Source organism: Limulus polyphemus, unplaced genomic scaffold, assembly GCF_000517525.1.
Source record: "Limulus polyphemus unplaced genomic scaffold, Limulus_polyphemus-2.1.2 Scaffold998, whole genome shotgun sequence".
Classification (NCBI taxonomy): domain Eukaryota; kingdom Metazoa; phylum Arthropoda; class Merostomata; order Xiphosura; family Limulidae; genus Limulus; species Limulus polyphemus.
In genome coordinates this window covers 266751-279895 of record NW_013666608.1, presented here as the reverse complement: position 1 = coordinate 279895, position 13145 = coordinate 266751, and the positions used below count along the sequence as shown (strand labels likewise).

At 31.1% G+C, this 13145-nt stretch overlaps 1 protein-coding gene across 6 annotated transcripts in view; it reads right to left on the bottom strand.

Annotated features, from left to right (window-relative positions):
• Positions 1-13145, bottom strand: part of LOC106461615 (heterogeneous nuclear ribonucleoprotein U-like protein 1) — a 121000-nt gene that overhangs the window by 65576 nt on the left and 42279 nt on the right. For 3 of the 6 annotated variants that reach the window (XM_013921454.2, XM_022388619.1, XM_022388622.1), the window contains 4 exons: positions 6138-6195; positions 5540-5641; positions 5088-5201; positions 2623-2693 (listed from right to left, as the gene is read on the bottom strand). In XM_013921454.2, coding sequence (XP_013776908.1) covers positions 2623-2693; positions 5088-5201; positions 5540-5641; positions 6138-6195 — 345 coding nt within the window. The remainder of the gene's footprint in view (positions 1-2622; positions 2694-5087; positions 5202-5539; positions 5642-6137; positions 6196-13145) is intronic. The other 3 variants (XM_022388620.1, XM_022388621.1, XM_013921455.2) reach the window with 3 other exon arrangements.

Genomic DNA, 13145 nt, shown 5'->3' with positions numbered 1-13145 from the left:
GATCTTTAAGCTGTTGTTGTTTGTTATTAAGCACAAAGCTACACAAAGGGCTATCTGTGCTCTGTCCACCACAGGTATCAAAACCTAGTTTCTACCAGTATAAGTCCACAGACATACTGCTATGCCACTGCGGAATTGACCGTTCAGCCATGCCTGCTTAACATTATGAAAGTTGCAATGACATGGCAATGTACACTCATGTTACCATATCCATGAATATAAAACTGGCCTTTACAAAGTGACCTGTCTTGGCTGTGTTTTAGTGGACTAGTATTTTGTAAAATACAGTCACATTTCATTTATAATATATTATTACTATTTACAAATAAGTTATTAAATTTCACTTATTTTTCTTAAAACATAGAACAGTAAATAAAGAAGTATAGCACACAATTATCTCTTCTAGTTATGAACTTTGTACTCATTTGCTGCTTGGCATAGGTTGCTAAGCCTCGTCAAATTTTGCACATGGAGGATGTGAAACAACATAATTTTTGTTAGGTTTTATATATACATTTTGAAATAACCAAAATCATAAATACCATAGAATCTCACTATAATTTATAAAGTTTAGTGACTAAGCTGTATTTGAGTCTAAAAAAATATAAAATTTCGAGCCCACTACTTTAATGGAGCTGCTATGATGGGATGGAAGACAGAGGTGGCTGCACACCTAAAGGAGCGAGTACCAAACACAGTTAAAAACGTACCTTATTTAGATACACTGGAAGAAACAACTAAATCAGATTTAAACTGTATTACTATTTTACTAAAAGAAACTGATGGAAATAGGGGAATTTGTTGATGTAAAGCTTGCTCATATCAGTGGACTTAAAAACACCAGGTGGAAACCAAGCATATTTAGGAGTCTGAAAGTGATTTAGAAAAACACTATTATTCATGTGGAAATTCTTGCTAGTAGTCAAGGTACCAGATCAGATGCTGATACATTAACATCAAAACAGCTTATCATTGGGTGAAGAGTACATCAAACCTACCTTGGCTCAAAATTACACTTGAATATTATCAGAAATCCCTACATAAGGTAAATATATGCTCATATTATTAAACTAATGCTAATGTTTTATTTAAAATAATAATCATTGCATTAGGTGTACTTACATACAATGGTGGAATTAGGCTACAACATGTTGTCATTATTATTTTTATTAGTAGAAAGTTATATGTGAAAAAGTAAAGCATATACAGTGTGTACTGTGTGTGCACACCACATTCATACACAGTTTGACTGAAAGATATTTAAATAAAAGCTATTTGCTGTGATATAGATGATGTGATGTTAATGAGAAATTGGTATAACATAAAATTTTAGATAATAACCCATATTTTAATAACATACATGTTTTAAGTTCTTAGTTTTATAAAGCAATATTTAAACAAATCCAGAATTTCTCACAGTGCGACTCATGTGACCATTTTCTCTACTTATCTTCTCATTTTTATTTTATCCACACACACCCCCAAGAAACTAGGAAATTAAACATAAATTACTCACCATAAAATCATCATTGCTCATACAAACCATAATTTCTATAGCCTTCAATTCTGTTTGGTTACAGAGCTATCAAATAGAAAATCAGACCCCTCTTGCTGTACCCACCTGTCACATCCTCTCTTATGTTTAATTATATATCACTTATAACCAATAAGTTTTCATCTATCAAATGATGTATTGTATTACATTGTGTTCTGAACAGATAAGCATCAATTTCACCACGAGTACAACCCTCTTTCCCCATGGGAAACTTAACAACTAGCTTGGATGACTTTGTAACAGCTCTTGTTGCATAGTTAGAAAGCCACAAAAATTTTGAGAGGTAGAGGTAATAGTCTGCTTTTTGCATGTTATTAGTCTGTTCTTTAGTGCATTATTTAATTAAAAATAAATTATTTAATGCACTACTACCATTATTATAAAAAATGTAGGGTTAACTATCATCGAAAATCGACAGCAAGAAAAAAAGAAGATTGGGCAAGTAATTTATTTCTTCTTTTTCATGTTTATTTATTATTTATTATTATAAAATTAACTAAACTGTAAAAATAGATATCTCTTAAGGTTAGTTAAGGTTAGATTAGGTAATATAAACAATAATAAAAATATTTCACGAGGCACTCACATGAGCAGCACGGAGTAGCTCATGGGTAATGTAATTCGATATCGTAACATGAGCTGCATGTTCCGAAGTGATTTACAACTTATAATGGTACGAATAGTGCTTAGACACAGTTCAAAGATCAAAAGGGCAATAAAACAACAAATTTTAATTACAAACAGATGTATGCTGTCACAAGTTTAAAGCTACTTAGGATAAACAAATGTAGTTTCACGCTACATTTGAAGTCATTCTAGAAAGAAAAGGGAGGTAATTTAGATTTATTTAGATTGGGGGGGTACAAGGTCAGTCAAATTGACCAACCAAGTAACACTGGAAATCTGTGCAAAACGTTATATAATTACACTGCTATTTTAAGAATATTTTCAATTAACAGTTGGAAAATAAAAATAAAACAAAACCCAAAACTTAATATCTGAATATAAAATTGTAAGGTATTCCTCTAAACACAAATGACTGGTAATAAAAAGTGCTGTCCACTTACAAGTGTCAAGTGCTACAAGAGAGTCATCAAAAGTTTCTTCTTGCTCTTCTCTTTTTATAGTTGTTGGCGAGCTTTGTAAAAAAGTTAAATTTGTCATAAGTACCTTCTTAATATATATTTGGACACCTTTTGAGAAGTAATAATTATAAATACATAATTAAGTGCTTTTATAAATGCGAATTAGATGATTTTGGTAAGATCATTGTTTACACACAAAAAAAGAGCTTAATTTCAATAATTAAACCAACTTATGCTTTACTAATTTTACAAATAATGCAACACTTTTTGTTAAGCAAAGGTTTTCTCTAGATATAGTGAAGGGTAAGATGAAAAAAGAGATCATGTATGCTGCAAAAAATTAGTAGAAAGTTGATAAAATCTTTCAGCTTATCAGAATAATTCAGTTATTGTTAATTATTTAAAATACTATATGTAATTTCAAATTTCAATAAATGCCTTTAAATTAAGGTAGAATAAAATAAAGGATGTACTTTTTTCTATCAACAGATGTGGATATGAATGAAAACAAATAAGGTAGGGTGGATCTGTGTGTGTGTGTGTATGTATATATATATATATATATATATAGTTGGGGGGGGGGTATTCCACTGGCTTTCACACTAAAGGCAAAACATGAATTTACTAGTAAATAAATTGTAGAAAAGTAATAGAAAAAAGCTAACAGTTATCAACATTGGTATAATGACAGGCAAAAATTCTTAAACTGAAAGGCAAAAAGAGCTGGATTCAAGTGATAAGATAAAACAGAACACACAAATGTGTGTGTGAAAACAAAAACTGTCTTCCTTGTGTTACCAGTCTTGAAGATAAAATATTTATACAAATACACACACATTGAATGATACTACAAGACAGAAATGACATCATACTCTTCATAGCCAGTGGCTAATAAAAGTAGAAAGAGTACCTTCAGCATGCTGCATAAAGCAACAGGCTAAAGTTTGGCCAACATCTGAAGACACGAGTTTTAATTGTGGTAGCATGAATACAAATTACTGATTAATAATAAAAACAGAAATATATAGTAAAACTGACTTCCTTGAGGTGATGTATTAAAACACAAATAAGAACCAAAACCTTAGGTTGCAGTTAATCTAGATATAGCAGGATGAAGTTAAATCAACACCAGTAAGAGATACAACTTTATGTTGCAGTTAACCTAAACATAACAGGAGAAAGTTAAAATAACACCTAAAAGAACTACTAAGTGTTGTTTAAGTCCTGATTCATTTTCATCACAATCTCTATGGTCAATGGCTTACACTCTGGAGAAATAATTCATCATTAAAGTGGCTGATGAATCTTAGCATTCATTTGGCTACAAAAACAGTCAAAAATACTGTCCTTCTGGCCATGTTTCTCTTCCACTAAACCATCCAAGCCACACTTAATAAAAATGTTTGTTTGCCCTTGCCTGACTCTGTCCAAGACAGTTAGAAAGGTAAGAAAGCCCCCCTCCTTTTTTTGCCTTTAAGTGCTATCCATAGTTCCTTTCAGGATAACATGTACAGAACAATGACAGAAAGAAAGAAGAATTAAATACAGTTAAGCACAAATTTTAATGGCATATCTGTTCAGTTCATTTAAACTACATGTTAAACAATGGTTCCAGAAATACCAAGAGCATGAAACTTTTAACAATATCTATTCAATAATATACTTCTTTGAACAGGGAAAATACATGTTTCTTCAACCATTTATGTATTTTACTGATAAAGTGTAGTTCAGTTAGCAGAATAGATGGTGCATACCCATAAAAGATACAATTCAGAGCCCTGCCAGATGACATTCATTGACTTACATTTTTATGTTGGTTGTTATTCTTCTATTTTGACATTTATTTAAAATTAAGTAACATATTTGTGAAAGAAAAAAAGGGTCAAGAAGAGTTAATATACATTTTGTTTCTATCTTTCAGTTAGATGTACTGATAATTAGTTTGTTGAATGATTTTTAACTTTCATAAACATTCACATGTAAATATTTAACCAAGCTCCTTTTTTCACCAGCTACAAAACTACACAACTTTTTCTAGTAACTATTGCAAGAAGTAACACAAGATTAAATGAAGCATATTTTAACCATATTAAATTCAGTTTTTGTTTCTTTCTGGGTACACCAATGCTGTTATATGTAATTAAACATACTAAACTAGTTAAATGTTTTTCTTTCTTTCACTGAAAGTAAATGAGTTAAATAAATAAAAATTACGGATGCTTATATACAGAAAAGTAAATAAGACACCTAGTTTCAAAAGCAAAATGTAATAAAACTTTGTAAACCCCCAGAGAACTGTTTTAAATTCAGTAACAGGGTACAAAACATTTAGTTACATTTACAATAAATTTTAACTAAGTGAACAGCATATGCATTCCCTCCTTTCATTTGAAGAAATATAAAACAAATAAATTACTTTGATACAGGCCTACCCTTATGGCCCATACCTGCGATGGCTGCGCTCATGGGAATGTCTGCGATGCCTATCACGAGAATGAGATCTTGAGCGTGATCGAAAGCGTTGATGGTGAGAACGTGGAGATCTGGATCGACTTCTATTCCTTCATCATGATAAAGAACATATAACAAAATCACAAGAGTAGGTGTCTATTATTATAAATTGTGGCAAGATAGTATACGATATGACTAGGAGGGTCTTCTCTAAAATAAACTGTATATTCAACTGAAAGTAAACTTCTAGGAAATTTATGCCCATTTCAATGTATAATAAATTACTCCGTTCTAAATAAGACCGTTTTAATGACATTACTAAAAAGTTCTGCTTTACTTTAATTAGTAAACTAAATAACTTATTCTGACAAATTGAGCTAAGACAAACCAACACATTTAGAAAACTTGGACATCACTGCACCTCACATTTCTTCATGTTTACACCCACCTTCGAGCACGGGAATGCTTCTTATGACGTTCGTAGGAACGTGATCTTGAGCGAGAATGCCTTCGTTGTCGAGGTGATCGTGATCTTGATCTGTCTCTGTATCTTCAGTAAGACATGTTACACACTACAGATGACTTATTATAATCAGTTTTATATTTCTCATTAAAAGAAATTGTCTTTTGATTGATTTAAGTAATAACAAACTGTTAGTTGTCTCCAAGATAAAACCACATTTTAAATCTTTCAAATTCTGTCAGTTTTTGAAACTATTGTTTGTATGGAGATGACGAACACCAGTGCTAAATTCCTTTTCCAATCATTTCTACTTTCTTTCACTCAAGCAATATCAATTTAAAAATATAATATAAAACTTATGTTTTTAAAAACTTGAAAACAAGTATTTATTCCCATACTATTACATGCACTCAAGTTTTAAACAGAATCCCATGATGCAGCCAACGCACAAAGTTCAGTTTCATGATACTGAGCTGTAATGTTTTTTTTTTTTTTGAAAATTTATCACAGGAGGGAATACACTGACTGACATAGAAAATAAACAACAATTTCCTTTTAATTAAAATTACCATTACCACCTCACCTATGTTTAGCTTCTGGTGATCCAGACCTTTTCCGTTTCTCCCCATGTTTCTGTTCACCTAATATATATTATAAACAGTAACAATAAACCAGAGTTCCATAACTTTTAAGCTCACAAATGCTGTATATAGTTGGTTATGTAGAATTGGTAATAAGTTTTCATTAAAATACTTAAAAAAAAACAATATTTTTGCAAACAACAACTTTCTGCAAGATCTAATCTTGTACAATGATGACAACTTTTTCAACCTGTAACAATTTACTGTTTTATATAAGTAAAAAAATTATAAAAAAATTATTTTTTACTAACAAGTACATACTACTATTTGTAATAGTCTGGCCCATTAAAATTACTGCTAACATATCAGCTCTTTAACAGAGTATAGAAATCTCTATTTCTAAAAAGCATAATGTAAGAGATTAAACAATATCCTGGTTTGACATAGTGTATGTTGTTTGCAAGAACTCACTTACCTGCTTACTACTCTTTGCAAGAAGAATTACACTCAAGTTGCATTCTAATTTAATTAAACTAAATCCTTTACATTGACTGAAAAAAGCAAGAATTACCTGTATATTACTTCAAATCAAGTTTTCATTTTAATCTAATGAAAATTACATTATATTTAATCACAGTTAAAACAAAATAGATATATTGTAAATATGAATATCTTACAAAACAGCAATATACTACAGATGTATACAACCTGACAGTTAATTTTTTACCTGCCAACGATAACATCAATTTGCTCTTTTAAATTTAATATGCTGAATATGAAAATAATGATGTCAGATTAACACTGTTACACTCCTAAATGTGTGATTTCACTAGTGTAATTACAAATGCAATACCTAAATCAAAGTTCAGAACCTTAAAAGCCTATATTTCACACTTCTCTGTTAGCTTCAAAATAAACCAAAATATAACAAAAACCTTTCTTTTTACTTTAAAGAGAGCAGCTCATGAACATTTATTTTTGTTATAACTTTTGAAATTTACTACTTAAATTTAGGTGTCATTTCAAGTTTTAACTATTTCTAAAAGCAAACCACAAAACTACAAATCACCTGATAAACTTAATGAATGCATTTCTAATAGTTCTATCTTCAATATCTACAATTCTTAAAACTTTATAACTTATTTATGTCCCTGAAGAAAAAAGAAAATGAAGTTTACAAATTATACTGAAGTAAAACATTCCTATACACTACGTAATGAAAATCAAATTTCAAAGGCACTACGCAGCCTATTAATAAATATTATTAGTAAATAAACACCCTCAAGAATGCAAATTACTCACCATGATGTTATTTGTAAAGAACCATAGCTCTTACAATTACAAGTATAGCTCAGTAATGATCAAAGAATACAAACAGTTATGCTATGAACAAAAGGTTTCTAGAAATTAACTGTATTTTCACGAGATCACATAGCTCAGTAATAAGATGGTGGTCAAAGTCCACAAAAAACTGCCATATCACTTACAATACATTTTCCAATGTCCTTATCCAATGTTTTCACAAGGAGTGGGGTGCAAAATCACAGATCAAGATTTCATATTTGCTAAATATGACATGTAATTCTGTTTCTGATTCAGCTATTAAATATTAATAACAATTTTGCACTCTTTTAATTCATGCTTGTTAATTTTATTAAAAAAATCATTCTTTCTGGAGTGGCTGTCTATTTACTTAATGATAAGCTATGTATATTATCCCATAAGCACGAAGTCATTGCAGAACCTTAGTGTTCCCCTGTCAGATGACCAATCACTTCAAAAATTGTATTAGTCTGTCCTTCCGCAACTGCTCTATCTCATAACAACTCAAATGAAGCCTGAATGGCAGTTGTTTTATTGGACTCACATTACTTGTGTCTATTAGATGACATGTTCATCTTACAAATGACTATCTGGTCCTACAAATACATCAGTGAATGCTAAGAAAAATGCACACTGGGTTTTTGTTCTTTGTTAGTTTACGCTTAGTAGCACAGTTCTAAGGAAGTTATGCATTCTCTTTGTACACAGTAAAGTTGCAGTAATGCCAGCTACATGGATGGTCTTTATCATTTTTACTTCTGTTACAATTCCACCTGGAAGGTAGACAGCCAAATGTCAATAATTATAATCAGCACCACCACACCACTATCACTTGGAGAGAAACAACTGTGTTTCATGCATCAGTTCTGCCACCACAGTAGATGACAACAACATGTTACACTAGGCATTAGCACTCAACAGAATACCACTTGCAGGTATGGTCAGTACAGGATGATCTTCGAACAAATCTGCAGTTCACCTGCTACACAAGAAACATTGGCTAGTATCTTTCATATCAATTCTTCTAAGAGCTTATGAGTAAAAGTAAAGAAAATATTATGATCTATCAACCACACTACATATGCATGTTCTGACGAGGCCTTATTCCCAATACTAGGGCTCATCAGTCTGGTTGAGATACGACAGATATAGTAGTGGTGTAGGCATTATTTATATCATCATTTTCATTAACACTGACTGTTATGGTGTGGACTATTGTATTTAAGCCACTTCATCCCAAAGTTATTAATGCCTAAAATAAAATCAAAGACAGCTACTTGTTCAATGAGCAAGAGTGCTAAGACAAAGTTTGGGAAGTGTCTCTCTCCATCCACATCAAGCTTTTCACCATTTCAAAGAATATGAAGTTTACATTAATGTGATGAAGCAGTGGCTTCAATTGAAATGACCGATTCACAAGAAGAATAACTAAGGTACAAGTTGCTTCAGTGAAACTAGAAACTCAATGCCATGACCTTCTCCAAACAAGCTACTATTTATAGAAGTCCTCTCCAGTATATTAGAAAAGATCTTGAACTTCGAAGATTTCAATGGGGATTTCGGCAAAACATTTATTACAACAGCTGAGTAAGTTAACCCAACTGAATATTTTAATTAACTGGAGTAACAATTGGGTAATACCAAAATTCATCAAAGTCACGTGTAGTGAAAAAGGAAGGCTCATATCTTCTGAAAAAAACTAAAACTATTAAAGATCAAGAAAAAGGAAAAAAAAGAAGTGAAATTTCCAAACTAGCAGCTACTGTCTATACAAGTCACCTCCAGTACATTAGGGAAGATCCGGAATTTGATTAAGATTTCAGTAGTCTTTGGTATGAAAGTTACTGTTGGAGTAGAATTAAAAAATAAATTGAACAATATAGTAAACAGTTGTATATTAAGTTTAAATCTTTATACAAACCTAAGAAAAATTAAACTTCTGAAGTACTGCTACTATCTAACCCATAAGTTGTTAATAAATCTGATGTTAACCTTACATATATGCAAATGAATGTACTAAGTTTAGGCTTAAATTTCACTGCAACTCCACAGATTATACCCATTAAAGTTGTGGTAATTAATATTGAATCTAACATTGCACATATTAAACTTAGTAAAATAAAAACTATTACCAGAAATCAATGTCACGATACAGTGTCTAAATGAAATGTTAAAATGAATAGTAATTTGACAAAAGAAAAATTAGCTTTACGGTCCTCAAAAAACAACAATATTGTTGTTACACAAGCTGATAAAGAAGGGAGTTTTATGGTGATTATATTTCCAGTGTAGATCAGTTGTTAGATTATAATTCTTATATTCCCCTTAAAAGAGATCCAACAATAAAATTTCATAACTTAATAAAAAAACATGTTGATCAATGTATAACTTTGTCACCTGAACAAAAATGAACCCAATTCCAATTCATAAATTAAATAACAGCTTCAGGTCTATTGTATCTAGTATAGGTACCTCATCTCAGTATGTTACAAAGAACAATGCTAAAAGATTTTCGTATTTCAGTAATAAGAATAAATATACAATTAGAAATTCTGCTGAATTTGTTGAAAAAATTAAGGATATTAATTTAGATCCTTCTGACAAATTGATATCATTTAATATAGTTTATTTACTTACTAAAGTCCCAGTAGAAGATGCTATTAATTGTTTTCATGATAGATTAATTCAAGCTTCTATTTCCCTGGTTAAAATTGTTGACATTATTAATATACTCTGAGTATGTGCTGAATATTTTTTTTGCAAGTTAAGGAGAAATATTATGAAAAAAATATTGGATTAGCCATGGGTTCTCCTTTTTCTCCACTCTTATGTGATCTTTTTGTGAACAATGTTGAACACATTGCTCTTGATAATAAAATTTTAAAACCTAATTGTTGGATTAGATTTGTTGATGACACCTTCTTGGTTTGGAGATACCGAATTATAAATATTTACTATTTACCTAAATAACGTTGATCCCTCTAAAGCTATCCAGCTTACATATGTAACTGAACAAGATAATTGTTTATCTTTCTTAGACATACATGTAAAAAGAAATAATAATGGAACTATTTCTACAACTGTTTACCGAAAACCTTACTCAGTTTCCATGCCGCCACATCAAAGATCATGTCACTCATTTTCTCAAAAGTTAGTAGCTTTTCATACGTATATAAACAGAGCATTTAAAATTTGTTCCAATCCCAATGATTTAAAAAAATGAATTACATTATATAAAAGTCACTGCTAATGATAGAGGTTATACTGTTGATATAATTGAACGTTTCATACAAAGAAAATACAATTCAAATTTAACTAAGTAATGCACTAGGTTAAACAGAATTTATGATAAGAAAAGAAATAATATAGATACTAACATACGTAAACGTGTATAACTAGTCAAGTTGCCAATGTATTTAGAAAACAATTTTTTTCCCATTTTTAATACTTCCTAGCAGTAAAAGATAGATTTTCTATGAAAAAATGGTATGTATAAAATTATATGTGAATGTAACAAAACATATATTGGCCGAACTAAAGGTAATTTGAAATACCGCATTAATATGTTAATTTCCCCACTGGCTGAACACATTGCAGAAACAGGCCAATCAATACAGTGGCGTACAGCAATAATTTTAAATGAATCCAATACAGTAAACAAGTTTCATATCGGAGAAAACCTTCTTCGGTAAGTTCGTGTCATTTCAGCAAAGCCCCTTTAAATTTATCATAGTCCATGATATCTTCTGACATCATGCCTACATATACTTGTAGGCCTTCTCCTCTGAGAAGTGGGCTGAGACAGACTGCCAAGTCACCTTTGTCCCAGTTCTGACTTTGATCGAATCTTTCATATCTCTCCAGGAAAGCATCCATGACATCTTTATGTTCATCAAATTTTGGCAACTTGGGTTGGCTGGCCCCGACTCCATTTTCATTCTTGGGTCCTTCTTCCTTTGGTTGGGTGAGCTTTGCTATCTCAATTTGTTCTCTTATTCTAGTCTCTCCTCTCTCTTTTCTTCTTTCTCAACTTGTGCTTTCATTCTCTCTCTCTAACTATTTCCAATCTTTCTTTTCTCTCCTTTCAGTCTTTTTTCCTCTCTTCTCTGTTGCTGCTCTTCTCTCTATAATTCTTGTTGTTGTTTAACAAACTCTCCTAGTTCACTGTCTTTTAATCCAAGATAATATCTTCTTTCTATCCATTTATCAAAATCTGTCATGGTTATATAGCATGATTGTAATCTCAACACTATTTCCAATCTTTCCTTTCAATCTTTCTTCCTCTCTTCTCTGTTGCCACTCTACTCTCTCTAGTTCTTGTTGTTGTTTAACAAACTCTCCTAGTTCACTGTCTTTTAATCCAAAATGCTCACCTCTTTCTATCAATTTATCAAAATTTGACATGTTTATATAGCATGATTGTAATCTCAACACTATTTTTGCAATACTACTACAGTCGTGTATATATGTATATATATATATAGGCCTACATATTTCTACTGTCATTCACATTTTCTTCCACCGCCATTTACCACTGTATAATTCTGGTTGGCTTGCCAAATGTAAGAAACTTGCTTTTTAGTAGTATATATAGTAATGTAAATATATGAATGTAATGGGCTAAAAATTCTTCTACAGTAAGTGTCTGTGACTTGGTGGTGGTAAATTCGACAACAAACAAACAGCACACACACTCCAATTGTTTCAAATAATATATATATATATATATATTTGAAACAAGTTAAACGTATGTACAAATTTCTTTACACTATGGAGATCATAGTTGTATCTTATACATTATCCAGTTCCCCTCTTCTTTTCAAAAGATGTATCCTGAACTTCCAATAATCGTCTGCCTTTTTGTCAAAGTCCACACAGAGGCAGGTTCGATTAGTTTAGAACACCCTTTGACAAGACAAATTATTCTCCTTATCTCTTTCAAACTGTTAATCTCACTCTAACATATCAATCATTAGGCCATTCACTCCCATGATGGTTAACTTTACATTTTTTAACTTTTCTCTGACCGAACTTCTCTTTCACATGGCTTTACTTTTACTCTGTTTACGCTCATCTGGTCACAGCTATTTATGCATCTGTCACTTAGGCCTTCTAAAAATCTCCATAGCCTCAACATCAATGAATTAAAAATACAAAATTAATTAATTAATAATACTACCTACACTAAACAGTTTTATATCTGACATACTTCAATGCTAGGGTTAAAACCATGTAATGTTCTGACAATGATAATATACCTTGACCAAAAATATATATTCTGTACAATTTTTATTAATTATTCAGTGTAAAACTGTAAAATTTAGCATCATAAGAAGCACTGCCATATGAACAAGTACATGAGTTGTAGTATCACTGTTAAATAATATTTGTTGAGAATATAGGAGAAAATTGTTGATTAACTCTTTCAGAACAGGCTCAGTCCCTGAGACCAACCTCGTGACTATTTTGTGCTTGTTACAGTTTTCATGCTATAACTTCTAAATTAGTAAGCGAATGTTAATGAAATTTGGCAGCTTATCAGTAAACATTAAAATACTTTCATATGCAGAATATCAAATATTTTTATTAAGTCTTTAAGGGCTGTAAAGTAATGTTTTTCTCATGCCTTTTTCTTTTTGCATATTGCCTATCATGCAAAGTAATATTCATTTTAAGATTAAAAATAC